The sequence below is a fragment of the Bombus fervidus genome, chromosome 4 (assembly GCF_041682495.2).
Source record: "Bombus fervidus isolate BK054 chromosome 4, iyBomFerv1, whole genome shotgun sequence".
NCBI classification, from domain to species: Eukaryota; Metazoa; Arthropoda; class Insecta; order Hymenoptera; family Apidae; genus Bombus; species Bombus fervidus.
Genome location: NC_091520.1, coordinates 9,318,973 through 9,345,930, shown reverse-complemented (window position 1 = coordinate 9,345,930; position 26,958 = coordinate 9,318,973). Strand labels below are relative to the sequence as shown.

The window sequence follows — 26,958 nt, the reverse complement described above, 5'->3', positions numbered from 1 at the left end:
ATAATATTAATTTTCCCCTCCTTTGGTAATACCTTACAGACTCCTTTATTCGCCCAAAAAAATAAATATTATAATTTATAAATTTAAATTATAATTAGATTCATTTGGAATGGTTCTAATCAATTTGCAACAAATTCATAAAAAAAACAAATTAGTTTACACACAAATTGCAACTCCCTTTGAACAAATAACATTGTTAAATGTAGTTTTACCTCGCTTAGTTTAATTGGCGTTATAACGAATTGCATGCGTTTGATTATAACAAAATAAAATATATAGTTGCACGATAAAAGGAATTATACTATAGATATAGTGGGGCACGTATAAGGTGCTGTGAGGTTAGGCATTTTGTAGCGAAGATTAATAATCAGGAATGTAAAAAAAAAATGAGTAAAAAAAAAAAGAATTGAATTTTTTTAGTAAAGATGTTGTCCCATATGTATGTATATGTAATTATAATGCTTGATGTAGATGCTTGTAGAAAATCAGTTTTAAGCTACAGCATAGAGCATATCTAAGAATATAGTATCAAGTATCACAATTAAATATATTCACAGTAGACGAAGTCCGACCAAATATGTAAAGCGATGTCATTTGTAAATAATGACTTCATACTGGTAATTTATTCGTTTAGTAGCTGTAATGCTCTTTGATAATGATCGTTTAAAACTATTCAATTATTATTCAAACCTGTTACTACTTGGCACTTAAGAAAACAAATTCTTTTATGATTTTTTATATGATAGTCGGGTATCTTTTTTTTATAGTTTTGAAACGAATTACATGTTCCATATTTAGTCTTATACAAATATACGAAATTAACTAAAATAACATTTAGTATTCACATTCGCAAAATAATTCATCCAGCCACAATAACACAATTTTTCGTATCTGATTTTAGTTTTTAAATGCACTCGTAAATCTGTTCTATAACATAACAAATTATCTGACTAAATTTCATTATATGCAAGGTGATGAACCCCGATAAGCAGGATGTCGTTCATTAGATAGAACATCAATAGAAAAATCTAACAACACTAGTGGTTTTGCGCGGAAACCGCAGGAAATTTGAAAAAATACACCATTTCGGGGGACTTGTTGAAATATGCTGTAAAATTCAATATTTTGAACAACTTTTCCTATACTTATAACCGACGGTCGGTCTTAGTTTTGAAGTTATATGCAAAAATATTTCACCGCCTTAGTTTTCAATGTGGATTGAGTCAGTAATAATATTAATCCAGCATTGTTTATATTAATACCGTTAAGGGGATTAATATTACTACTAATTCAACCCAACTTGAAAACTAAGGGGAAGCGGCGGGATATTTTTACGTATAACTCAAAAACTAAGACCAATTGCCGATTATATGTGTAAAAATAAGCTACTCAAAATGTTGAACTTTACGACATATTCCAAAATCATAGAAATCAAAGAGAAAGTAACTTTTCAACAAGTTCCCCAAAATGATGCATTTTTTTAAATTTTCTGCAGTTTCCGCACAAAACCACTACTAGAGTGTTATTACATTTCTCTATCGATGTACTATCTAGTGAGTGACATCTTCCTTGTGTGGATCCATCAGCTTGCATATAATGAAATCTAGTCAATTATGTAACGTATTAACCGAGATGCGATCGGCCAATAATAAGAATCACACACTTTAAAATAAATCTTTTTTTAAAGTTCTTGATGTATTCCTTCTTGAGTATTTTCATGAATCATCTCAGGTTCGTTATCCTTTGATGAATCTGTTGATTCTTCTGAATCTAATGATTTTTCATTTTGTACTTTTCTATTTTCAGACGTATCTTCGTTCTGAAAATTTTCCGTTTCAGAATCAGCTGTTGATTTAAGAACAGGTTCAGATTCCGGTCCTTCTTTCGTATTTGTTGCATTCTCATTTGTGCTCTCTGTATGATTTGTAGCAGATTCTTGCTTTGGTTTCCATATTTTTGCCTTATTTATAAGATACTTCACTTCTCTATCAAGCAGTGCCATTTTATTTGCAATATCACGAACTTTATATTTCACTGTTTCGTATAAAGCTGTCTCAGCAAACGATTTGATAATTGTGTCATAGTATTCCTATAAATGGAAATAATTATATGATCAATTATTCAATAAATTTATAACAAGATATGATTAAATAATTTACCTGAGTTTCATTAATTACTTTCTCTAATGTTTCTATCTCAACTTGAGTAAAGATTTCACTCGATAAGCTTAAATTGCGCATATTATTTAAAAACGTTGTACTTCCATTTAACATAGAAGTCATGCCTTTTAATACTTCTGGGCGTTCTCTATGTTCATACACGCGTTCATATACATCATTAGTAAGTTTCTGGAGTTGTGACAATTTTTCCTCATATATTTCAGCAGTTACACTGAATCCATCTTCATATAGCCACTCAGAAATCTCAGAACATGCTTTAAGTATGTTTTCTGCTTCTTGAGAAGTAGCAGCAGCGGCATATTCTTCGGATTCTAATTTTTGTTGAGCATCAATTATAAATGTTTCCAAATTATTTAAAGCTGTTTCTCGTTTTGTTTTCTCGAAATCATACACATCTAAACGGTACAATCTAAAATAGCCATATATGGTATTCAAGTTAAATTATATACAATAAATATTTTACATAAAATTATTATCTAATTGGCTATTATACTCACTTCTCTCGAGATTCAACAAGTTTGTTTCCAGAAAGTATCTGTGATCCTAACTTGATTTCATCTGCTTTGATAGGTTCTTTAATCGTTATAATCGTGGGCTTTTTTTCTTTCTCTTTTTCTACTTTCTCAGTTTTATTTACTGTTTTATCCTCAGCAACTGTACTCTCATTTTTCTTTTTTGTTTTATCTTCTGGCTCTTTTTTTAGATCAGAGTATTCGGGTTCTTCATGAACTGGCTTTGTATCTTCTTTTAATGATTCCTCTGTTTTTCCATCTTTGTCTTCTGACCCTACAATTGTTAAATATACATATCTATCTCAATACTTCATTCACATTGATGAGAAAGTTATGTCAAATGTAATTACACTTCTTTTCAATAATCTTGTAAAGTTACAATGCATTTGACAATTTACACTTATTTTTAAAGTGTACTTTAACTTTCTTCCATATCATCTAATATTTCATAAATGCTTGCAAAAAATGGTTCTATATTTTTAAAAAATCTTCCTAATGATTTTCTTAATTACAATTCCTTACTACAAACATTTATCAAAAGGAAAAAAACAAACAAAAGGAAAAAAGATTATAACATTTTTTGCAATGCATTTTACACAAACCTGCAAAAAGTTTACTAATAGTTGAGCCAAGTATTGAAAAAGTACCCTCTTCTTCATCAGGAGTTGAACTTGATTTTTCTGATACTAATTCTACATTCACCAAATTAAGTATGCCACTTTCATCCATGGCAAAATGTGCTTTAATCCCTTTACTTTCTGCTCCATCTTTAGCATGTTTATCTAGCGCTTCATTTATACCAGATAAAGTTATAGTAGACAAATTGAAATTACCAATAACACTAAAATTAAAAGATTATAGTAATAAATATAACTATTAATATACTTTAAAGAAGAACTATTAAATATACATACGCTATTTCATTAGGTGATAAGTAATCTAATTCAGCATAATTGATATGAAATTGGAAATTTTCTGTGTATTTATTAAATGTGATAATTTTCTTCTGTGGATAAGGATTCATTTTGCTAAATAATGATTTTTTTATCTAAAAGAACCATATACATTTAAATAATATACCTATCTTTAACGAAAATTAAAAAATAATAATGTATAATATGGAAGCTTACTTGTTTCACTCTGTTATCAACTGTTCTATCAAAGACAATATGTATAGGAAACAGTACAGCATCTTTAGTAACAAATTTCTTTACTTTAAACCCTTTACTAAGATCTGCAGCTTTATATACTGCACCTAATGCAGCTGCCTCATCTGTGTTGATGTTTTTAGACAATTCAACTGTTAAATACTGACTTAGGTGCTCTTGTATTTTTGGCATTCTGGTTGCAGCCCCCACTAATACAACTTGAGATATAACATCCATTGTTAAACCTATAAGATTTACATTAATTTATGATAATATAATAAACATATTTTAACTTAATTTATTTCAATATACCTGGCATCTTATTTATTAATGTATTTCAATATACCTGATGTTTTTAAAGCAATCTTAATTGGATTTGCTACTCGCTCAAATAAATCAGCACAAAGTTCTTCTAGTTTGTCTCTGGTAACTTGCAATCTAAAGTCGTGTTCCTCTATTAATCCTTCAATTTGAGCAAAATGATCAGTATTTGCACTTAATACATTCTTAACACGGCCAGCTTCCTTAAAAAGTTTTGCCATTGCTCTTGAATTGCTAAATACAGAGCTTGTTGTTTTGTTTAGAGCATCAAATTCTTTTGCCAAATGGTGTTGTAATCTAATTTGCACTTCTAGCCCTCCTAAAATACGATCATAACCCACACCCAAAATAGTAACATGAGGATTAGTTTCAACAAATCCTTTTTCCTTTGTTTTCACATTCTGATAACTGACAATTGTCGCAGTTGTACTACTAGCTCCCATGTCATAGAACATTACATAATGTGCAGTGTCATTTATCTCTTTACTACGGAAAATTCCATAATTTAACGCAACTGCAGTATAATCATTAATAAGCTGCAAAACTTTGATTCCTGCAAGATCAGCTGCTTGCATAAGGGCTCTTCTTTCAATTTGATTAAAGAACCCTGGAACAGTTATTACTGCTTCACTGATCTTTTGACCAGCTGAATTTTCTGCAAATTCTTTTCCTTTATGCAAAATTTGTGCAAGCAATTCTTCTGGGGTATATGTAGTATTTTCATCCAGTCTAAATGCAATTGTTTTACGCTCATCATCAGATATAATATGATAATATGGAAATCTTTTCTTATAAAGCTCTACCATAGGATTATCTATACTTTTTCCTAAAAGATCTAGAATATAAGAAAAACTGTTTTGAGGTGATCTGATTCCCACTACTTGAGCATCTTCTCCAAAACTTCTTTCTCCATTTCTAAATGCAATTGTAACTGGTGTCTTCCTCTTTGACTCTTTATTTAAAGCTATTTCCATAGGAACACCAGGCTAGGTAAATCATTAATTAATAACATTAATAAAACTTGTAAATAACAAAATTTATTGAAGGTTCAATAATATGGATTTACTTACTGAAACAATAGCAACTTTCATTGACTCACTGCCCATATCAATGCTCATAACCGCAACCCCATTGCTATAGTCAATAAAAGATGCAATAGTAATCAATAGCAACCAAATAATAGACATATTTAGTTTATCTGGTTTCATCTATAATTTAGAACATATAAGAATACATATATAAATCTTTATATTGCTATATACATAAATTCACAATCTGTGGTACATTTAAATTTAATTTATAAAAAAATATTTATTACACTTGTTAATTTACTAAACATTGTTAGCTAATTATTTTACATTTAAAAGGATTTTAAACAGAAAAATATAGAAGCTAACTTAATTTATTTAATAAAAGAATTATATAAAGACAAATCATAGCATTCAATAGCACAGTATTTGAAAGATGACTTAAGTTACATATTGCAATAAGAACACGAAATTGCGCTATATATTTTATAACTAGAAATAAATATCTATGAAACAATACACAAGAAATTTGTCTAAAAACTGATGTTCATTCTTAAAAGACACTTTTAACCGAACAAAAGATAGTACTTCTAATTGCATGAGGATTTCCATAAGATTGTCAAACTTGGTTATGCTATCCAGAAAACTGAGAAATAATTTCAAACAGCATTACTCACTTTTTCTTTTTATTCTAAAAACGTTAGTCTGACGACAAAAGTACTATAATCCTTAAACCATTGGACATAGGTCTGCGTACGTTTTAATTTGTTTAAAACAAGAAAAACAACGTACACCTCTTACTGTTTCGTCAAACTGAACAAGAACCATGTGTTTGTGTGGCACAACGGGATTGGTAAAATAAGATGGAAGAAAACGTTCATATTGGTCCGCGTTGGCAAATCAAAACCAATAACCTGTTATTCCTTCCCCACTGTTACAATAAAACTATGTAATTTCAAAAAACCTCGTGTAAAACAATTTGTCATTGTTTTTAATTTCTTTATTTGCAATTGGCTTTTTAATTGTAGTTATAATGAGAAAAATAAAAGGGGATGATGAATAAAAAATTACCTTAAATTATAATTTATTTAAAAAATCAATGTATAATATTTAATTTTCAGTCATCCAATACTATAACAATAAATGCAAAATTTATTGTAAATTATATCCATGTTTACAAACACACAAACACAATATTTGTATATAGACATTTATTAAAAACAAAAATGTTATCAAATTTTAGTTCAGCTGTTTATCCTACAATTTATAATAAAAAAATTACAATAAAAAAAGTTGTTACATTATTAAACAAACTATTCCTATATAATTGCATAACTTGTATTATATTATACACATAATTATTTAAACTTGTGACAATTCATAATGAATAGGCAATGTGAGTAAGCATATAAATAGCTACTTATGTGTAAATAAAAACAAAGAGTTATACAACTTTACAATGAATTAATACAATTCATTTACAATACAATATGTAATTATTTGTTCTTTGATATAAAGTACTCCACTTTAAAATCCAGTAGAACTAGAAACTTCTGCACAAATATAAAAAAATGTTTATAACATACATATATTAGGTAATCTTATAGCTCTTCTATTCTTCCAAATTTATAGGTCAGAGATCCCAAAAAAATAAATACATTTTGTAAAAAGAGACCTACACCGGGCCAATGGTGCTGAGCTCCTAAAAGATCAAATTAATAGAATTAGGATGATAGAAATCAATAATTGAATTATCACATACAATTAATAATCTCATACCAACCTGCAGCTACAAAATCTACAAATAAGATCCAACAAGCTGCAATAACTGCAGCAAATCCCATTACAAATCCAATAAATAACCAACCTCTTGCACCTCTAGCTCCAAGATAACCACCACTGAGTGTATCACTTCCCATTTGTGCATTTGTTACAGAATTTATCCTGAAGTCATAATTTTCAATTATTATACACTATCATACAAAATATAATAAACTTAAACATTAACTTACATGAATAAAGATATAGTCCCAAATACTCCACATACATAATATGCTTTTGACATTTCACTAGGATACTTAGCATTAGCATCAATTATAAACCACCACCCTACAAAAAACTGAAATTGCGGGACATAATAATTATCTTGTTATATATTGTCTTTAAGGATAATTAAAATTCTAATAAGAAAAATCATGCATTTTAATTGTTCATATAAAGGATAAAAATTATGCAAATAGACATAATTTATATATAATTAAATAAAGTATATATTGTTATGTACTGTGACAATTTTATGTAGAATAATGTAAACTTTGATGTTTACCAGAGTTCCGGCGACCATAGACACTATTACATTCCGTTTATTGCCTATTCCGAACCATACACATGTTGCGGATTGTAAACTTTCGAAAATTGACGTCATTTCTCAAAAATCGCAATAAAATAACTCGCGAATTAAATATTACGTTTAGATGACTAACCTAAATAACAACCATCAGTTACCAATTTCATCACACAAACACAGTATACATATAATAGCATAGAAAAGTTACATCCATAAAAATAGTTACTTTAACATAATATCGTGAGATTTTATTTTATAAAATATTTTCTTAATATAATATATAAAAATAATAATAATAAATAATAAATAATAAATTTAGTGAAATATTTTATAGAATTTTCAATAAAATTAGGCTGTTAAAAAGTTTAATAAAAATCTTTAAAGAATTACTTTTTTCTATAATATATAATATTATGATTAATACTAACTTATAACTTTGCTTGTAGTAAACAAAACTAAATATTACTAATTTATAGTAACATTTTATAGTGTTACATGGTACGCTTTAAACCAATAAAAAGGTTTAATACGTATATAATTGCGAGCACGCGTCACGTTAAATATTAAGCTGTATACTTTTGCAATAAAAATAAGTTGAATAAACGTTATTCAGGAAATGACATTAGATTTAGGTTTTGTGGAGAAATGCGAATCTTGGCAATTAGAAAGCAAATTTTTTCCAAGTAAAGTCGGTGGTAAACCAGCATGGCTTGACTTAAAAAATATACCCGGAGAAAAAATTCTTCAATGTGAATATTGTAAAGAACCTTGTATCTTTTTATGTCAAATTTATGCACCGTACGAAGATAGTGAAGATGCTTTTCATAGAACAATCTTTGTCTTTATGTGTAGAAACGTAGAATGCTCGAAACTGAATAAAAATGGAAATTTAAAAGTATTTCGTTCTCAGTTACCAAGGTTAAATGAATTTTATCCATCTGAACCTCCTATAGAACAGAGTGATTGGAGAACTGATATTAGTATGTATTTTCAAGAATTAGTAAATTTATTGTATAAATGATTACAACAATAAAAAACAGCTTGAATAATTGTAGGTGTAAATAAGTGGGTAAAAACATGTTATATTTGTGGAATATTAGCACCTAGCCATTGTTCTAAATGTAAAACTGTAAATTATTGTTGTCGTGCACATCAAATATATGATTGGAAACATGGACATAAAGAGATTTGTGGTAGCAATAAAAAAATAATAAGGAAACCTGAAATCTTGTTAACTGAATATGAAATAGTGATTGAAAGAGAAGATAAAAAAGATACAGATGATTCAATTAAAGAAGGAGAAGAAGAAGAAGAAGAAGAAATCAAAAAGTATGAAGCAATGGTTCAAAAAGGTGAAGCAGGAATTTTTCAAAATGAAAACATGCCAAATGAATTGCTAAATATGGTTAATGAAAAGGAAGATAAATTATTTTCTACATTTCTTTCAACTGTTGATAAATATCCGCATCAAATATTAAGGTTTAGATTTCTTATATCACTTTTTTTGCTTTATAAAAAGAGTTTTAAATATAGCAAATTTTATATGTTTGCAGATATGATAGAGGTGGCAATATTTTATACATTTCAGGAGAAACCAAAATTGATGACATACCAAGGTGTTCAGAATGTAATGGAGAGAGGCAATTTGAGTTTCAGGTAAAATAAAAAATATATTATTTTGTGAACAAATATATGACTAACAAGATTATTAATTGTAGATTATGCCTCAATTATTGAACTTCTTAGATCTTGGAAATCCATTAAAATGTATTGACTGGGGTATTTTAGCAGTATTTACTTGCATAAAATCATGTGTACCTAAAAATGGATACAGCAAAGAATATATATGGAAACAAGACATCATAGAAAATGATAGTAATAAAAAATGAGTAAAATATAAATGCTTGTAATACATAATTAAAATGTAAAAATATTAAAAAGCTACAAATATTTTGTGGAACAATTTTAATAATCCAAAATACATAATTATTTTGATAATAATAGTTTGATTTTTACACTCTAAAAATCGTATATAATAAACATAGTTGATGAAAAATATAAAATAAGTATCATCTCCTAAAATTAAATCAACACTCGAAATTGATTATCTTTACATAATAAAAGTAAAAATTATCTTCTTATACATTTTTGAGCATACAATGTCATAAGAAAAATAACAATTGGTAGCACAATATGACATAATCAAAGAAAGTATCAAAATATTAGGTCCCTTGAAAGATTGTTAATAGTTATAGCACTTTAAAAATGATAATGAAATAAAATATATATATAATCATTATATGAAATGTATACTAATTATAGCATTACATACAAAAATATACTATATATTAATAAAATTATAAAAAAATATATTAATGTCTTGTATTAAATTTCCTGAATATTGTTTTATCGACTATTTCTATTCGTCGATAGAGGTAGTATAAAAATTATGTCAATTGTAAAATTAATAGTAATTGATGTGGATAAAATTACTTTGTCAAAGAATGTAATATACATAAACTTTCTTGACAATATTGCTTGAAATACCTTAAGGTAATACTCGTCACGGCCTTTGTTAAATTATAAGATAATTCAAAAGGATCTTGTACACACAGTGGAGAATCAATACGAAGATATTCAGGATTTTTTGAGGTTCTCAGATGTTTGGTGTAAGATTTCATTTCTTTAGGCAGCATGTTTGACTCCACAAAAGCTCGTTTAGCTATAGCTTGACCCATAAGTGGACAAATAATGTAATGCTGATAATCAAAATTTGTATAAAATTGAAAAAAACCCATTAACAATGTTGAAATTGACTGTTCAGATTTATTATTATTTTTTGGTTGTGCAACACCAGTTTCCCATCCTGAAATAAAATTTCAAATCAAGTAACTATAAGTAACAAAAACAAGATTTATTTTGTTGGTAATGATATATTTTACCACATATGAGTTGAGATTCATTTTTTTCTTGTATTAATTCTGCAACACTTTCTAAATAAGATTTCCTTTGTAAGTAGAATATAACAAGCCAAGCAAGAGCATAATTCGTTAAGCCATGTCTTTCAGGTAAGTTAATATAGGAGAACCATTTTTTTATGACCAATATTAGTTTTCTGCAGGGTAAATATGCATCATTGAAAGACCTGAAAATTATTTAATATATACATAACATTGAATAAACATGTTGATCTACTTATGTATTAAATTAATAAAAAGTGAAACACATTACTTTATTAGTTTAGAATTCTCAACAGAAAGACCATTTATGGTAGAAACATCACAATGTAAACCATTTCGTTTATATATTAATTTTATTATAGGAACTTTTGCTTTTTCCACTACTTGTTTTATTTCCCATTCTTCCTTTTGTTCTTGTAAAATTTGTTTAATTAACGTAAAATGCGTTTGTGCTAAAGTGTTATTGTCCTGATTTTCATGTGAAGTGTCCTGACCATATGTATTTTCTATGTATATAGCAATATAATAAATGATACTTGAAATTTAATACATTTTTTATACTCTTAAAATATATACTTACTGCAATCAAGATATATGTCTATGTCACTATTTGGAAATCCAAGTCCAGTAACTCTTGAACCAAATACATACCCTTTAACAGTTGGGAAATATAATTTCACGCTATTTTCTAAAGATTGTTTCACTTCCTGTGATATATTGTCATCCAATAAAACTTGTGTTTGTTGGAATAAAATATCAGAAACCTCATCAATCTGTGTTAACATTCCTTTCATATCATCAGGAAAATCCTCAATCATAAAATCTTGACTTCTTAATAAATATTTATGCAATATATCATTACAGTGTTCTGTATAAGAGTCTCTCTGACTTAACCATAATGTAGTACATGGAATACAAAAGTCGAATATTTGATCGCTCAAAATTTTACTGTGTTTTGAATTAATATGTGTTATAAATTCTAATTTAAACTCAAAATTTGTTTGACATAAAACACAACAAAATCTCTGGATATTATACCACAAATTCTTAATATCTTGTGATATAGAATCAAAAATGGCATCTATAACTTTGGCTGATTCTTTATATCTATTTTTATGTATACTGCTTTGTATATGTAAATTAATACTGGCTCTATTACTACTTATAGGATTATCACAAGCATAACACTTTACTAAAGAGTTTGATACTTTCCCTATGTATTGCCTTGATAATTCATAAAAGTTTATATCTTTTTTAACTTGATTAACTTGCATCCTATGTCTTTGGAGACATATATGTTCATATACCAAATATAATTCTTTTGAAACTTTTTCATTGCATGCTAAACAATAGAAATATGTTCTATCATATGGCATAATTAATTCCAAATTTATTTTAATACTTTCTAATTTTTGTTGAACGTTATACATTTTTTCTTCAATTTCTAAATATCTTTTAATGTACATTTTATTCAGACGTTCTGTTACAGATTGCTTTTTTGATTTGCATTCTTTTGATTTCTCTTTGTCAAATGGTGATTTACATAAACTATCTGTGATTTGTGCTCTCACTTTATCTGTTATAATAGAATCATTATCAAAACTTTTTAAATTAGAGTGATCGCTATTACTAATAGCTATTTTAGTCATTTTTGTTGTTAATGCAATAACATTACTAGCACTTGATTGGTCAATATCTTGACTTTCCAATTTATTCTTATGAGTCATTCCTTTGACATGTGAAACAATATTATGAATTGATTCAATTCTACGATTACATATTATACATATGAAACTACCAGATTCCATTATCATAACTCCCTTGCTTAACAGTTCTTGTTGTACCACCTTTGAGCAATTCTTATTACACGATATTGAAGTACAAATTTTGCAATACCTAGTGTTTAGATTTGATTGTTCTTTTTTTAATTTTGTTGCATCTGAAAACATATATTGTGTTTCATCAAAATCTAATTCTTTCTTTTCATTACTAATATTGACATTGTTTATAATTTTATAATTGTATTTATTCATGCTATGACTTTCTAATGATTTGTTTTTTTCTCCATTGACATGTGACAAGACATGACTTAGAGAAGGCAAAAGACACATACGCAATTCACACTTATACAGTACTTCTTTATTATTATTGTAATGAAATATATAGTATACAGGAACCACTATTTGTGAGAGTTTTATATCTTTTATCTATAATAATTATGGAATGTTTTAAAAATCTTAAAAGGCATATATTTATTATATTCATTAGTAATATATGTTGTAATAATGTAATATACGAACTACACATAATTATTAATCTTAGATTTTACATTACATTTAAGACTTTTTGTACAACTTCATAAATTATACTTGTTAGAATTATGAAAAAGAAAAGTTATAAAGAACACTAACGACAGGTGTAGCTGATAAATGCGCGAGATACCCACTAGATGATGTAAACAAAAAAGGATAGAATAGTACTATAGAGAAAGAGATAACTATAATATAACCTTATCTGATCAGTAATCGCGAGAGGTATATTTCTAAGAAATATCGAATATCTTTCTTCCTTATTGGGTGTGAATGAAATATGAATATCCAAATTATTTATTTATTCTACATACGTACTCAACACTAGGCACTCGTTCCATAAAGTCAGTTCCGAAAAATGGCTAGTTCACATGATTAGATATGGTGTTATATATGTATAAATTATTTCATCAGATAAACATTTTAAAAATGTAAGACGAATATTTTATATACCTTGTATAAATTTAATCATTTCTTCTTCAATCCCAGAAATCTCAATGTTATTTCTTAATAAAGCCATTTAAAATACTATATATGCACTTATTAAAATTTTATATCAGTATTTTATGTCATATTCTAATATTGCACATTTGATAACTGCAAAGGAAGTAACAATTTATTTTCTTTTATAGCAGAATTCTATGTCTTAATCATATATAATGAATCTTACCAGATTAGATAGTATACTAGTGATAATACAATATTGTTGGAATCCCCTAACCTACTAAGTGCTATTTCTAGTGTCTTTTAATAATTATGTAAGAAATACCAACTGTCCGTTTGTGCAGTAAAATTAAGCAAAAGTAACCATTTTAGAAATCAATTTAGTGCTTAAAACATATTAATTTATAACAGTTACAGTGTCATGAGCAATTCTTTACTTTTATACGTGATAGCCATATTTAATATAATTGAGGATTAAATTCGTTCTAACAAGTTTTGAATAGTTCCATATAAAAACAAATTTTTCATACGTAGATTACCATTTAAAACTTTTTTTTAATAAAATATTTTTGATTTGATGTATTTATGTATTGAAAGAGTATATTAAGGATATGTTGCATAAAGTTGTATGGTTTGAATCAATTATACTGATTAACGTAGTTCAATTGAGTACCTCTATACGGAAGTGACAGGAATTGCGATTGGTAGGGTAGCATTATTTTATTACGTGTCATGTACGCAACTCTGCTTTTCTCGATTGCTTGAGAATACTAAAACGAGCTTTTGAAGTTTTTAAATATTTTATTATTTTAATTATTGAAGGTATTTAAAATTTGTATGTTTATCCATTCGTAGTAGAGTGTACAAGTTTACTATTTTCGTTTATTATGAAGTGTACGTTAATAGCATTTAAAATTGTCACAAACATATGCAACAGAAATCTACTTACTTTGTTATTTCATACTTTGAGAAATAAACTCGATAGTAGAACTAAAATAATTAACATACCAATAATTAACATACCATTCGCAAAAATTGACATTTGTGATTAGTAACACTTTCAGGATTTTGAATTAAGTCATAAAAAGTTACATATATTAATTTCCGTTAGCAATTATTTAAGAATATTTGGGTACCTCTCTAATTAATATTCTTCTAGAATTATAGTTCATTATCGATTTATTTACAAAAGAGATGGTGAGTTTATTTCATTATTAAATGTCATTAATGTATATTTTGTTTACAGCAAGAAAATGCGTCAGTTGAAAGGAAAGACAAAAGAAACAAATAAACAGAAGAAAGAAAGGAAAAAGGAATTTCTAGAGAACAAACAGCGTGTTTTTACAGTTGTGTTACCAACCATTGCTGCAATATTTGTTCTAATAGCAGTATATGTTTATGTTAAAACCCGTCCAAAAGTTGTTGAGTATTAATTGGCATGTGTTCATTATTGATCATTAAACCACAATATACAATGTATTTTGAGAATGTTGGAACAGTTCCTTGATACATTTGTACAATTCAATAAGAATTATTTGAATAAGAAAGCAGATTTGAATGTCTGCTCATGGCACCTCATTCCTAACATTCTATAATCAAATATAGACATTGTGCATTAATTGTATGACTTTTACAAAATATTTTTCACGCTAAATGTTATATGATATTGGGATATATGTATATGTACATATATATACCAATTAAGGGAATATAATTAAGACATTTTATTATATAAAAAGAAGTAATATTGTGCTATTATTGAAAGATCTGTATGTAACAAAATAGTTAGCTTTCAAATTTGTATATTAAATTGCAATTTATTGCATTTTCTCAAATGCAATTTTATAAAATGATTAATTTTAGTAAAAAATTATTCCAATATAAAAACGTAATTCCAAAGATGTTGCATTTTTAGCACAATACAGATGTTTTCCACGTGAATTATTTTACATAGATTTATGAACTATCCAGTAATTTTACTATTCTTTAAAATAAGAATAGAAAGTATTGTTTTATAAAACATTTGCATAATAAACATGAATATAAAGTAATTTTAATGTACATTTATTTCTAAAATTATTTTTTTGCATTGCAGTTTTCCCTCTTTTTTGCATATTGTATATTGTTTTTCTCTCTTTATTTTTTAATAATTTTCAAGTGTATATTTTTTTTACAGACAATGTTCCATCTGTGTTAGTATTTAATAAATTATAAATATGTAACTTACGGTTGTAAAAAGGTTGACAACCACTGCGTTAGCCACATTACATACACCTTTATGGTCTAAGCATACACCAATAGGAAGTTAACACGAACATAGATGTACACGCGTATATTGAACTTTCGGTATCTATTTCTTTGCAGATTGAGCACTTTATTATTGTTTTAAAAATGAAAGAAAATTTCATTTATTTCTCATTTGTAATTTCATTCGTGATAGTTATACTCTGGACAAGTTCTGTAAAAGGTATATTAATAGTTATTGTGCTTTCTTTGAAACGTCAAAATCAAGTATAGTGGTATATATTTCAAAATATTACTAATATTTTAAATAAAGTTAACAAATTAGTATATCTTATACTTTGAAAAATTTTTTAGATTTATTATTCTAAATTATATTATTAATATAGAATAGTTTATTAAATTTATTGATATTTCATTCTGCTAACCTATTTTTTTTGTTTTCTTTTTTAAATTAATCAAAATTTTATAACTAAGCGTCTTTATAAATATTATTCATTTTAATGTATTACATACAATTGTATTATATTACACACAAAGTATTTATGTGATTTAATTGCACATTGTTCTTAAAAAAAGTTATTGTAAAATTTATAAATAAGAGAATATGTATATATACAGCTAAAGGAACACAACATGTGACGTGTGGTTCTACTTTAAAATTAATGAATGTGGATTATAAAGTAAGATTACATTCTCATGACATAAAGTATGGAAGTGGAAGTGGTCAACAATCAGTAACAGGAACTTCAGCCAAAGAAGATGGAAATTCTTATTGGCTTGTAAAAGCAGGAACAAAGAAACAGTGTATTAGAGGGTAAGAATCTAAGATGGTAATATGTCATTTATCTTTTAACAATAATTACAACAATTTTTAATAGAACGCCAATCAAATGTGGAGATATTATAAGATTAGAACATATAGCAACAAAAAAGAATCTTCATTCACATCGTGTTAGTTCACCACTTAGTGGTAAACAAGAAATATCTGCTTATGGTGACAACAAGGGAGAAGGTGACAATGGCGACAATTGGCTTTTAGTATGTCAGATTGAATTTTGGAAGAGAGATGAACCTGTTATGTTAAATCATGTAGATACGGATACGTAAGTTTTCCATATTTTTATGGCTGTATGTAAGAAAGAATTTTTGAAATATTAAAAATATTTTTATTCTATAGATACTTAGCAGTAAGTGGAAGAGTTTATGGTAATCCTATTACTGGTCAGACTGAAGTAGTGGGTGAATATTCTGCTAGGTCTCCTCATGTTGAATGGGTAACAACAGAAGGAGTATTTATTCATCCTAATGACTTTAAAGCACAACACCATACACATACAGAATTATAAAGCATATTCTTTAGTTAGATACAAAATTTTTCATGGCAATAGTCTTATAAAAAAATAATTCTATATAAACTGAAATTAAGTAAAAAGATCAGTATCTGATTATTCTACATTTCTATAGAGAAAGATTCTTCTTAATAGTATAAAAATAATTTATATGATCTTATATAATATATAAGAAGATAATTCCATTATTAATAATTTTCAAAAAAAATTGTATATTGCCAAAAAACTACTGTTACCTATTTTTATGATCTAGATAACAGCCAAATAAAATGAATAATTCTGATTGCTTTTGTTATGATCTTTATTGTATGTGTGAATGTAATAACAAAAAATTATTTCATGATACTGTATTTATGAAAATTTATATGAAGAGTGCAGTATGATTTGTGCAGATGTATAAATGTGTAAATGTATTAAATAGATGTGATATTTATTACAATATAATACAATTTACAGTAAATAAGAAACGTGTATTTCATTGTATGTATACACATTCATGAAAAAATGTATAAACATATTTTAATATTTAATTGTAATAAGTGTTTCCATTTTGCATTATATTTGCTTTAATTCATATCTCCCATTAAGGTCTCTAGTCCCTATAAGACCGTTATATGGGAAAATAATATTTGAAAGGCCATAATTTCCAAAAATTTCTCTTAAAGTTTGTTTTCCTGACATATTTGCATACCGCTGTTTACCTGACATACAACTATGCAATTTCCATGTTGCATATACCAAACAAATACACAAGATAGAGACTAATATGTCAAATATTGTTACAAGTAGTATGTAAGTATTTTCTCTAGAATGTAATAATCTAACAAGAGCAATAGGAAAGCAGAAATTCAAAAATATATTGAAGGAATCCGTATCTGTTCTTATTACACGATTAATATTGTCATATAAGTATGGTCCAAGAGTACACAATGAATATATACATGTTAGAGATGTATAAAAACAAAATAGAATAAAATTACCTATATTTTGTCTTAATATACAGGCACCCAAGAAAAAACAATGATGATCACGAAAATGGAAGCACTTTTTACAAAAAACACAATGTTGTGTTGGTTTGCATGTATAATTAGTACATTTTTCGCAATACCAATATTTATATTCAACATTATCTTCTGCCTCATTATATATTAATAACTTCTTTCCCATAGTTTTAACTTCCATAATTGTTGCGTTATGACTTATAGTATATACCGAATACCAATTTAGATATACTTGAACACAAAAAAAGATAAAAACTGGAGTAAGCTTTTCATTAATATACATTGTTAGAATGATAACAGCTATACTATATATCAATGCAATAAATGGACAAATTTTTACAATAATTTGTGGGAATGCTTTCATATTTTCTAATTCTTTCTAACGTTATGTATATAGCAAAAATTTGAATGAAATATAATGAATTTGAAATTGTTGTCTCCTTCACATTCTTCCTTATTACTTTTATATTAATCCATTATAATTTTAGTACGAGTATATTTCGCCTTTTCCTGCAAAAGGAAAGATATTACACAAATTTTTCTATTTGCTTTTTATACCTTAATAATACAATAAAAGTTTGACTTTTATTTCTATAACCTTTTAATAGTTACTGTATAGACTAAAAAAAAGATGTTTGATCACAAAATTCGAGACATTAATTAATTTATTTTTTAGAAAACAAATATCCACAACGAATATTTAAAATATATATTAAAATATTTATTCAATGGTAGGTTATAAGTCAACTGTTATTGGCTATAACCCCTTCAATATAATTGCAAATATTTTGATAAAAAGGATTACCTTCTTTTAATAAAGGGACGTTGTTATTACAATAATATATGTATATATATATATAGTGGTATTCAGTTCTTTATTTTTTCTACATATTCAAATATTCATAGAACATATTTATTTGGTAACTATGTTTTAACTTGTAAGACTGCAGAAACTAATACCAGAGAGAAAATTTCATCTCTGCCAATACTCAAAAAATACAAAGCATATAAAGTATGTAGAAATCATTAATCGAAATTACGAAGTTCTTAGTCGAGTTTTTAACATTATGATTGATATAAAATATGAGAGGAAAGTTATTCTGTCAGTTGTTTATACATAAAAATGCATTTTGACTAAGCACTAATATTGATATCTAGGAGAATATTAATAAACAAGTTTGTTGTATAAAACAATTATTTTTATTGATATATATGCATACAATAAATGTGAAAAAATAGTAGATTAATAAATAAAATAATAAAATTTTCGTCTAAAAATTTAAATCCTCATTTTACTAATTATACAAGTTTTCAAGGATTTTTTTGAATACAATCAAGTAGTATAAAAATAAGCTCAAATTATACATATTTTTAAATAAATAGGTAATTTCAAAAATAACAATTTAATGAATTTCAAGATACATTTAGCAATTAAATATTTCTTTTTGAAACATATATCACGTACTAAATAGATTTCTCTTCACTGATTTTTTTATACATATTTATACATTTACTTTTTATTATGCTCAAATTTTGTACATTTTTTGTAATGAGAAATCGAACTTTGAATTTGTATGTTATGTTTATAAACATATATATAGTATTAAATAAGCACATTAAATGTATATCATTTTTTTTACAAAATTATTTTTCACTTTCTTTTATTTTCACTAAAAAAATGTAATTTTTTAAAACTAGAAAATATAGAAAACGGTACTAACATATAAAAAGAAATTTTAGAAATATCGATGATTATTTACATTTAATTTACATTACCGATTTTATAATTTTTGTTCTATTATATACAATACATTCAATCTTCTTTGTTTACATGTAAAATACTTTATAAATTGTGCATCGTTAATTCAAGTTCACTCGTTTCGTATCATCTTAAACGTCAAAAGTAGCTTAGAGTGTATAGTTCTACACTATCATCCATTTTATCATGTAATCTAAAATTCTATTTCCTAAAGAAAATTTATCTTGTACTTATAGAACATAATATGAACATATTATGATTTTTATAAGTTATCAAAATATACTACTGTAATAAAATGCTTGTACAACTAGATCCTGAACCTCCAACTTGATGTGTTGGTAGACCATTTTCAGTAAGTATGTGGTCTTCATTCATTGTTTTTTGATAATGATATTATTTAATGGTATTTACAAATCACGAAAGTTCACCAATGGGTGCATTTTGTAACCACAAGTCATGTATGAAATTATATAAATCATCACTAACAGCCACCTGTATAAATTGTTATAATTTTCAATTATTTTAGAAATATATCACGTAAATGTAAACATTTATTGAAACTTACTTTATATGGTGTAGGATTTAAATTTCTTTTGTGATCATTTCTGAGTGTTTTTAATGACTCTTGAACTCTATTTCGTATTTCTTGTAATGTAGGCAAAGGTTGGCATAATTTACCATTTTTCCAGTATACCTAAATGTTTGTAAAAAAGTATTGTAAATCTATAAAAATATTATAAAATCGTGCTTATAAACGTTGATACTTCATCAATTTACCTTATGCAATGATTCCACTCGCGATGGAATAACATAAGCTCTTTTTGATTCTTGGAAAGGATGCCTACAAAGAACTTTATGTTTCACTTGTGGAACTTCTTCTGTTGATCTTTGTAACAGATCGATCAAAGCATATCCATCCGCTCCGTATAATCTGAATGCATCTTTTTTTCCTGGTATTGTTACTTTACCAACTTCCTGACTAAGTTTAATTCTAGGTTGGCCATTAATTTCAACCATTTTATAAACGCAACCTAATGCTGGTTGTCTTTGACATGTTACTAAATGTGTCCCAATTCCAAAACAATCGATCTTATGATTCTATAAAAGAATATCCTTTATAAGAAGCAGAAAAATTTGTTGCAAAATAAAGTTGAGATTTCTTTCGTGTATATTTATTTACCTGCTCATTTAAACTCAGAATAGTCTCCTCGTTAATATCATTTGACGCACAGATTGTTAATTTTGCAAACCAAGGTATATTGTATTTGATGGCAATTCTTTCGAAAATATTTCTCGCCGTATTACTTAAATACGCTAAATCACCACTATCAATTCTTATACCAACTGCTTTATAACCCAAGTCATTTAAAGCTAGTGCCACTGCACAAAAATTTAGAAGACCACTCCTGAGTAAAAAATTTATTTATATATTACACATATAAATTATACAATTGTAAAAATATACGAAAGACATAATCAATTACACATGCATCTATATGGTATTATGAATGGTATTATATAGCATTATGGAAATGTGATGTATGTACACAATTATTTTGTATTTTATGAAAAATATATACATATTGTAGATTCTTTAAATAATATTAAAATCTACTACTATTAATACTGTAAAGTATATAATATGTACTATTATTAATTAAATGAAATGCATGACTTTTTAATGATTTTATATGAGTTGTAATAGGAAATGTGAATAAAATATGAATTATTAAATTACATGCAAGCTATCAATTTTGAGATTATGCTAATTATGATATAACAGGAGAAAATTTTGTGTTAGTAAAGTAGTTCTTTCATTTTATTAACATATTCTCTTTTTATCATTGTATATTTTTTATGATTTTTAGCTAACATCATTTTATTATTAATACAATTCAAACAGTTAATTGTTATTTTTTTACGTGGCTGAATTGGGAAAGGTACTATATAAGGTCGTATGTAGTATAAGATTTACAAAATTTTGTACAAAATAACTTACAATTTTGCAGATCCTTTATTACTGTTTTACGAAAAGAAATAAGCAACGATTTATAAATTTGCCGCTTTACAGAATTTCGATCTTTCTTATAAATCAATTAAATTGAATTAAATAAAATAATATTGCATTTGAAATATGATTGAGTGCATTACATAGTTTTAATTTAGAGTTATTAAAATAAAATCTAACGAAATAAATATTAAATAAATATTAAATTAAATTTTAATGATTTATACTTATTATTCATGAAAATAATTAAGTGATTAACTATGTTTGGTAAATGAAAAATATGATGATTTATCCTGCAAAGCAGGCAAGGAGGATAATATCGTACCTCACATAGAGCTCACCCAATTCGCCTTGACTTAATAAGCCATTCTTGTCATGAGAAGCCGATTCTGATATAATTGGATTGTTTCTGACACCATTTTGGGCATGTGTATTGGACCCGTTTGTTAGACGTTTATTCTTTACATTTAGGCTGGCTATACATGCCTGTCTCTTGGCCGAGGATTTGATGCTATAAACACACTCCTGTTAAGCTACAGTGTGTATATGTTTCATCATGCCTGCTTTGTGAATTATTAATTAGTGTACTAATACACATATCAAACCCAATTAAATGTACTTTTAGTTAAAAGTAAAATTAGTCACAAAATATCTTGAATATCTCTCTAGTATATTTTTTGTTTCTCTTTTCCCAGAATATTTTATAGAATTTATTATCTTTAATTTTTATAAAACAATTTTAAAGAGTTTATAATATTATTTTAGAACTACTCATATAAAACCATATAAGTAATACATATTTATATACTTAATTTTAAGTATAGATACTTTTGCAAAATATCTTTGGTTATCTATTCTTTTCACTACTTTATATTTATGCATGTTAAAAACAGCACGAATATTAATATTTAAATTAGATACTATAAGCTTACAATTAGCAGAAGGTCCTATAAATAAATTAATAAAAAGTAGAGAATATTATTGAACATATTAATATAGCTAACATGGAAACATGGCATTGTACATTTAGATAATATTCCGAATGTATACATACATGCAAATAGTCAAATATGCATACAAGTATTAAGAAAAAATATATATTCATTTCTATATACTAAATATGCAAAATAAGAGTTCAAAAGAGTTAAGAAGAAGGTGAAATAAAAAAGATATAGATCAAGTAAGCAAAATATTATACCTTTTCACATCATATGTATCTACAAGAGCAACAAATCGTTGAGGGTAAGCAATGGCATAACTAATTAAAGCTGCTAATTCTCCACTAGAAGCTTCAGAAACTAATGTTCCTACATCAGCTGCAATAGAATTCCGATGTTTGTAAGCCAATTCTAAAAGGTCATAAATTTGTCCCGTTCCTTTATGTGCCAAAGTCTGAAAAAATATATAACACATTAAAATGAAATACAATTTCATTCAAGAAAGTTAATTAATAAATAACATGAGCGAACCTTTTCTTGCAAATCATCAATGCCGGTGAAAGATGTGATATATGAATGTGCATGTGTTCCACTTACAGGAATATTATAAAGTTTTCCTGCTAAAACATTACTTGTACCATCAAAACCACCTGGAAAATATTACTTTTTTTTAGAAGAAGGTAAAGGGAGATACTGATTAAGATATATCTTCAGAATAATATATGTTATCACTAATACATAAAAAAAAAAAAAAAAAAAGAAATAGGTACATCTGAAATACTTGTTCATTATAATTAATTCAGAAAACAAAGGAAAGAACTTATATTTAATACAATTCATTGTTTTGTTCAATTTAATTTTGTTCTAGATATGAATTTTTCATAAAACGTGAAACAGCTATGTACATAAAAATATATTTAACTTATTTTAAACTGTTATCTATCACCAACATGGTACAAACTGTTAAAGAACGATGCTGTTTGTTGATTGTTACTCAAGAAATTATAAAGCAAATGATGTTAAGAAGAAATAATATACGTTTTATAAATGTATATGAATATTCTTACTGCATGCAATAAATAATGTAATAAAAGTAATGTGATATGTTGAATAGTTTAAATATAATGTTTTATGATTTGAAAAGAAATGAATTTAACTGAGTACCAAATTGAGATTTTAAAATAAAATAAAAGGAAATAAAGATATAAGAAATATTTACCAATATAGCTATATTTAGAGGCACTTAAACCACCATCAGGACCCTGAGCTCTTCGAAGACCAAATTCTAGCAATGTTATATTTTTCCCAGCAACCATACGATATCTGGCTGCATTAGTTGCCATTAAACTTGCATAGTTAACTAATGTCAACAGTGTTGTTTCCAAAAGTTGTACCATTATTAATGGACCTTCTACTCTTAGTAATGGTATTCTGCATAACATATCAATTTGTATTGAAGTTTTAACTTATTAAGATTTGATGTTTCATCAAATATGTAATGTTGATAAGCATTGGAACATTAACTCTAACTGCTGTCATAAGAGCAAGAAAAAGTTTCCTAAACGATGATAATGATGATGATGATTAACATAACTGAATATTATTTGCATAATGCATGCAATTTTTAAGAAATTTTTAACTAACCTTGGAAAAACAACTGAACCTTCTTCCATAGCATATATTGTTACATCTTTTGGGGTCAGGTCTTTCAAATATTCAAAAAATTTTTGATCAACTGACGATGGCATTGTTGACTTCAAGTACTTAATGTCTGTGTAATTTAATATTAATTATAAATCTCGAAGGATTCTTTAAATGTAGAGATTTAAATAATAGATACATACCACTAGCAGAATAACGAAACTTTTCTAAAAATTTCATACATTCTTCTAGTCCAGCAAAGATTGTGAATTCGCCTTGGAAAGGATTTTTGCGGAAATATAAATCAAACACAGCATGATCATTCATTTTTTGACTTTTCCAATAAGCGTATGCCATTGTAATTTGGTACAAATCTAAAATTCAAATTGATGTAAACAAACATTATCTCATACATTATCTAAATAATATTCTGACATTTACAATAACAAACTCTAATTTTAATTAGAGATTTATTACATTACAAAATAATATGTTATTTTTATATTAAAATACAATTTCTTTTTATTAGCAAATATAATTAACTACATGCAGAGCAATCCTGTACAAAAAATATTTTTATCAATTGGAATTACATAAATTAAAGGAACAGTTCTATGATTAAGATACTGAGTTTTAATTTTTAAAGAAAATACAAGTGGAAAATTTTCGCTATTCGTGTGTATCACACACTGAAACACCACGTGTTATATCATGATTTAATATATCTATTAAGTAAACGATAAAATAAAATAGATCCGCACGTTTTAAGGTTACTTTTTTAAACATTGTTTCTTGCAACTACTAACAATTGTAAACAAATACAGAGGGCAAGTACCTGTTAAAAGTGGTTGCACGACACAATTTTGGCGTGAATGACACCATGATTTATTCTCGTTATCTGACATTTTTCTTAAAAATTTTAATGTTTTAACTGAAGGTGTTAGTGAAAGGAAAAAAAAATTGTAAGATAGCTTTTTCTCTTGATAATAATGAATGTTACACCATTCACTGAACAACAACGGTCAAGCACCGTTACCGACGAACTAGCATGTTTCGACGGTAAACTCCGTATTATACGCTCCGCGTATTCTCAGAATCGATAGGAACGTTTGAAGGACGTTATGAACGACGCGACTTGTTATTCCGCCATTTCCACCAATAGTAAAAGCTCCTCTTAAGAAACTGCTAGAAATTAGGTTGCCACTTTAGTACTAGTACGTAAATGCGCAGAAAAAGAGTGATAAATTTTCTCTGCGTTATCATTAAATTCTTTTCCTTTTTTTCTTCCATCCCCTCTTTTCATCGTATGGATTACAATCAACTTATTCATCGAAGATTTTGAACGAATCTTATTTTAGAAAACATAAAATTTGTCATCTATGAATGATTTCATCTAACTTGATGTATATATACCGCTAAATTATTATCATGGATCATGGATTAATAGTTAAGTAGCAATCTTAGATGTGTAGCAGTTTAGGATAAGTTGAATGTACATACATATTTGCACGGTCTGACTTACCGCTCTACGATACTACTGAAGTCAGTACAAATAATGTGACTATGATGTAACCTAATGTTAAATTACTATTAAAAGCCAAATATGTTCATTATGTACATTTTTAAATTTCCTATTGCTATACATATAAATCCATACAATTGTGTATATATCTTTATACAATGTTTAATGAAATTCATGAGAGATTCCAAATTGTATGATTGAAAGTTATTAAAAAATATAATATTTGTTTCTATTTAATGATGATAGCAGAGCCCTTTTGTACTATAGGTAACCAACTAATAACATTAGTGAATTTACAAATTACAAGTCGTAATTGTAGAATTCTATTGCAGACGTGCAGTTTTTACAATTATAGGAATTACAACTTCTATATGTATTTTATAAGTGTTCATAGTAGAATGATTATTGTATGTTATAATTTAAGTAAGTATAAAATAAAATACAGAATAAAGTTTCAGTGAAAATTAAAATATAGTATGCATACAGTCCCAAATCAATTTTCCTGATTAGCTACAGCTTCATTAAAACAAAATTTATTATATATTGTCGATTCATTTCTTTATAAGGAAAAGAGGATCTTTGGTTGTATTACAATTCTAAGGATGCCTTGTATGTACATAAGTATTTATAATATCTGTAATATAATATAATAGTTACAAGTTACAAATTACATTATATTACAGTTAACAGTAATATCTATATATCGACAAGTACAAATGAAAAATAAGAAGTAATTTCTGTTTATGATTTAATCACGGCCATAATTCACTTTACAAATATTGTTCCATTCAAAATAAAACATTTACAGATTATCATTTTATGCAATTTGTTTCGACAAAAAATTAATTTGTAAGTCAAATGAATTGCTATTTCTGACTCTCTTTCAGTTAGCCAGACCAGATAAAATTATGAAACAAATTACAGCACTCCCGTAGATAAGATTTTTTGGGTACGTTTTTTTCGATGTGTATCGCATCATTTTCTTGTTTTGAACATAGAACCGCGGTTAACGATGTCATGCCACGAAAAGTACAATTATAGCACGAGACTTATGGCGATCGAGGCATCTTTCGATTAAACACAAACTTATCGTTAGGGGCAACATGTCCGTATACAACGACCTTGCCGTAATGATACAGCATTGCAGCTGTTCATTCTTCGATAGGAAACTTTTTTTAAACATCGAAAATTAACGTTTAACTTTGGAACAAACGCCTCGATCGCGTGCACTATGATGCAACTTTAAA

At 26.8% G+C, this 26,958-nt stretch overlaps 7 protein-coding genes across 16 annotated transcripts; 2 read left to right on the top strand and 5 right to left on the bottom strand.

The window, feature by feature from the left end:
* Positions 1-396: 396 nt before the first annotated feature.
* Positions 397-6,027, bottom strand: Grp170 (hypoxia up-regulated Grp170 co-chaperone protein). Of its 2 annotated transcripts, none has more exons than XM_072002173.1 (9): positions 5,867-6,027; positions 5,232-5,369; positions 4,187-5,147; positions 3,823-4,085; positions 3,607-3,740; positions 3,295-3,533; positions 2,678-2,966; positions 2,160-2,589; positions 397-2,089 (listed from the first exon to the last, which is right to left on the bottom strand). In XM_072002173.1, the coding sequence occupies exons 2-9, from the start codon at positions 5,367-5,369 to the stop codon at positions 1,682-1,684; spliced, it is 2,862 nt and encodes a 953-aa protein (XP_071858274.1). In that variant the 5' UTR covers positions 5,867-6,027; the 3' UTR covers positions 397-1,681. The 2 variants fall into 2 exon arrangements, with proteins under 2 accessions (XP_071858274.1, XP_071858275.1); XM_072002174.1 differs by having other exon boundaries at positions 3,340-3,533.
* A 291-nt stretch (positions 6,028-6,318) lies between these two features.
* LOC139986712 (transmembrane protein 50A) lies at positions 6,319-8,492 on the bottom strand. Of its 3 annotated transcripts, none has more exons than XM_072002249.1 (5): positions 7,965-8,057; positions 7,474-7,672; positions 7,202-7,308; positions 6,973-7,133; positions 6,319-6,891 (listed from the first exon to the last, which is right to left on the bottom strand). In XM_072002249.1, exons 2-5 carry the CDS (start codon positions 7,612-7,614, stop codon positions 6,791-6,793), a joined length of 510 nt encoding a protein of 169 aa, XP_071858350.1. In that variant the 5' UTR covers positions 7,615-7,672; positions 7,965-8,057; the 3' UTR covers positions 6,319-6,790. The 3 variants fall into 3 exon arrangements, with proteins under 3 accessions (XP_071858350.1, XP_071858351.1, XP_071858352.1); XM_072002250.1 differs by having other exon boundaries at positions 7,516-7,672; XM_072002251.1 differs by lacking the exons at positions 7,474-7,672; positions 7,965-8,057 and adding an exon at positions 8,451-8,492.
* Zfrp8 (Zinc finger protein RP-8) lies at positions 8,077-9,539 on the top strand. Its single transcript, XM_072002225.1, has 4 exons — positions 8,077-8,516; positions 8,592-9,015; positions 9,090-9,192; positions 9,255-9,539. The coding sequence occupies exons 1-4, from the start codon at positions 8,153-8,155 to the stop codon at positions 9,423-9,425; spliced, it is 1,062 nt and encodes a 353-aa protein (XP_071858326.1). The 5' UTR covers positions 8,077-8,152; the 3' UTR covers positions 9,426-9,539.
* LOC139986675 (uncharacterized) lies at positions 9,485-13,709 on the bottom strand. 4 transcript variants are annotated; one of them, XM_072002179.1, is made up of 6 exons: positions 13,476-13,709; positions 13,259-13,402; positions 11,077-12,435; positions 10,768-11,002; positions 10,479-10,681; positions 9,485-10,402 (listed from the first exon to the last, which is right to left on the bottom strand). In XM_072002179.1, exons 2-6 carry the CDS (start codon positions 13,323-13,325, stop codon positions 10,026-10,028), a joined length of 2,241 nt encoding a protein of 746 aa, XP_071858280.1. In that variant the 5' UTR covers positions 13,326-13,402; positions 13,476-13,709; the 3' UTR covers positions 9,485-10,025. The 4 variants fall into 4 exon arrangements, with proteins under 4 accessions (XP_071858280.1, XP_071858279.1, XP_071858281.1 ...); XM_072002178.1 differs by having other exon boundaries at positions 13,259-13,709; XM_072002180.1 differs by lacking the exons at positions 13,259-13,402; positions 13,476-13,709 and adding an exon at positions 13,124-13,214.
* Positions 13,710-15,539: 1,830 nt separating this feature from the next.
* LOC139986705 (stromal cell-derived factor 2) lies at positions 15,540-17,125 on the top strand. Its single transcript, XM_072002241.1, has 4 exons — positions 15,540-15,716; positions 16,112-16,307; positions 16,372-16,596; positions 16,671-17,125. Exons 1-4 carry the CDS (start codon positions 15,641-15,643, stop codon positions 16,837-16,839), a joined length of 666 nt encoding a protein of 221 aa, XP_071858342.1. The 5' UTR covers positions 15,540-15,640; the 3' UTR covers positions 16,840-17,125.
* Positions 17,126-17,291: 166 nt separating this feature from the next.
* LOC139986701 (palmitoyltransferase ZDHHC22-like) lies at positions 17,292-18,897 on the bottom strand. Of its 2 annotated transcripts, none has more exons than XM_072002232.1 (2): positions 18,649-18,897; positions 17,292-18,353 (listed from the first exon to the last, which is right to left on the bottom strand). In XM_072002232.1, exon 2 carries the CDS (start codon positions 18,205-18,207, stop codon positions 17,398-17,400), a length of 810 nt encoding a protein of 269 aa, XP_071858333.1. In that variant the 5' UTR covers positions 18,208-18,353; positions 18,649-18,897; the 3' UTR covers positions 17,292-17,397. The 2 variants fall into 2 exon arrangements, with proteins under 2 accessions (XP_071858333.1, XP_071858334.1); XM_072002233.1 differs by lacking the exon at positions 18,649-18,897 and adding an exon at positions 18,442-18,619.
* A 689-nt stretch (positions 18,898-19,586) lies between these two features.
* Positions 19,587-25,465, bottom strand: Naprt (nicotinate phosphoribosyltransferase). 3 transcript variants are annotated; one of them, XM_072002189.1, is made up of 11 exons: positions 25,025-25,465; positions 24,393-24,563; positions 24,193-24,319; positions 23,768-23,979; positions 23,080-23,198; positions 22,809-23,002; positions 21,936-22,121; positions 20,783-21,008; positions 20,380-20,700; positions 20,168-20,296; positions 19,587-20,094 (listed from the first exon to the last, which is right to left on the bottom strand). In XM_072002189.1, exons 1-11 carry the CDS (start codon positions 25,092-25,094, stop codon positions 20,017-20,019), a joined length of 1,833 nt encoding a protein of 610 aa, XP_071858290.1. In that variant the 5' UTR covers positions 25,095-25,465; the 3' UTR covers positions 19,587-20,016. The 3 variants fall into 3 exon arrangements, with proteins under 3 accessions (XP_071858290.1, XP_071858291.1, XP_071858292.1); XM_072002190.1 differs by lacking the exon at positions 21,936-22,121 and having other exon boundaries at positions 25,025-25,458; XM_072002191.2 differs by lacking the exons at positions 24,393-24,563; positions 25,025-25,465 and having other exon boundaries at positions 23,768-24,106; positions 24,193-24,317.
* Between the last annotated feature and the right edge of the window lie 1,493 nt (positions 25,466-26,958).

What these genes read in the sequence shown, in the direction of transcription:
- Zfrp8 (XM_072002225.1), top strand. Translation starts at nt 8,153, where the DNA reads ATGACATTAGATTTAGGTTTTGTGGAGAAATGCGAATCTTGGCAATTA. An exon ending in TATCCGCATCAAATATTAAG is followed by an intron (nt 9,016 to 9,089) that starts GTTTAGATTTCT and finishes ATATGTTTGCAG; the next exon opens with ATATGATAGAGGTGGCAATA. An exon ending in AGAGGCAATTTGAGTTTCAG is followed by an intron (nt 9,193 to 9,254) that starts GTAAAATAAAAA and finishes TATTAATTGTAG; the next exon opens with ATTATGCCTCAATTATTGAA.
- LOC139986712 (XM_072002249.1), bottom strand. Translation starts at nt 7,614, where the DNA reads ATGACGTCAATTTTCGAAAGTTTACAATCCGCAACATGTGTATGGTTC. An exon ending in TTCTACATAAAATTGTCACA is followed by an intron (nt 7,309 to 7,473) that starts GTACATAACAAT and finishes CCGCAATTTCAG; the next exon opens with TTTTTTGTAGGGTGGTGGTT. An exon ending in GGGACTATATCTTTATTCAT is followed by an intron (nt 7,134 to 7,201) that starts GTAAGTTAATGT and finishes TTATGACTTCAG; the next exon opens with GATAAATTCTGTAACAAATG.
- LOC139986705 (XM_072002241.1), top strand. Translation starts at nt 15,641, where the DNA reads ATGAAAGAAAATTTCATTTATTTCTCATTTGTAATTTCATTCGTGATA. An exon ending in AAGAAACAGTGTATTAGAGG is followed by an intron (nt 16,308 to 16,371) that starts GTAAGAATCTAA and finishes AATTTTTAATAG; the next exon opens with AACGCCAATCAAATGTGGAG. An exon ending in AATCATGTAGATACGGATAC is followed by an intron (nt 16,597 to 16,670) that starts GTAAGTTTTCCA and finishes TTTATTCTATAG; the next exon opens with ATACTTAGCAGTAAGTGGAA.
- LOC139986675 (XM_072002178.1), bottom strand. Translation starts at nt 13,325, where the DNA reads ATGGCTTTATTAAGAAATAACATTGAGATTTCTGGGATTGAAGAAGAA. An exon ending in AATGATTAAATTTATACAAG is followed by an intron (nt 12,436 to 13,258) that starts GTATATAAAATA and finishes ATATGTTTTCAG; the next exon opens with ATGCAACAAAATTAAAAAAA. An exon ending in TGAATCTCAACTCATATGTG is followed by an intron (nt 10,403 to 10,478) that starts GTAAAATATATC and finishes ATTTTATTTCAG; the next exon opens with GATGGGAAACTGGTGTTGCA.
- Naprt (XM_072002189.1), bottom strand. Translation starts at nt 25,094, where the DNA reads ATGTCAGATAACGAGAATAAATCATGGTGTCATTCACGCCAAAATTGT. An exon ending in GATACATATGATGTGAAAAG is followed by an intron (nt 22,122 to 22,808) that starts GTATAATATTTT and finishes GTGTGTTTATAG; the next exon opens with CATCAAATCCTCGGCCAAGA. An exon ending in GAGTGGAATCATTGCATAAG is followed by an intron (nt 20,297 to 20,379) that starts GTAAATTGATGA and finishes ACAAACATTTAG; the next exon opens with GTATACTGGAAAAATGGTAA.
- LOC139986701 (XM_072002232.1), bottom strand. Translation starts at nt 18,207, where the DNA reads ATGAAAGCATTCCCACAAATTATTGTAAAAATTTGTCCATTTATTGCA.
- Grp170 (XM_072002173.1), bottom strand. Translation starts at nt 5,369, where the DNA reads ATGAAACCAGATAAACTAAATATGTCTATTATTTGGTTGCTATTGATT. An exon ending in CTTGTTGAATCTCGAGAGAA is followed by an intron (nt 2,590 to 2,677) that starts GTGAGTATAATA and finishes TGGCTATTTTAG; the next exon opens with ATTGTACCGTTTAGATGTGT. An exon ending in AAGTAATTAATGAAACTCAG is followed by an intron (nt 2,090 to 2,159) that starts GTAAATTATTTA and finishes TTCCATTTATAG; the next exon opens with GAATACTATGACACAATTAT.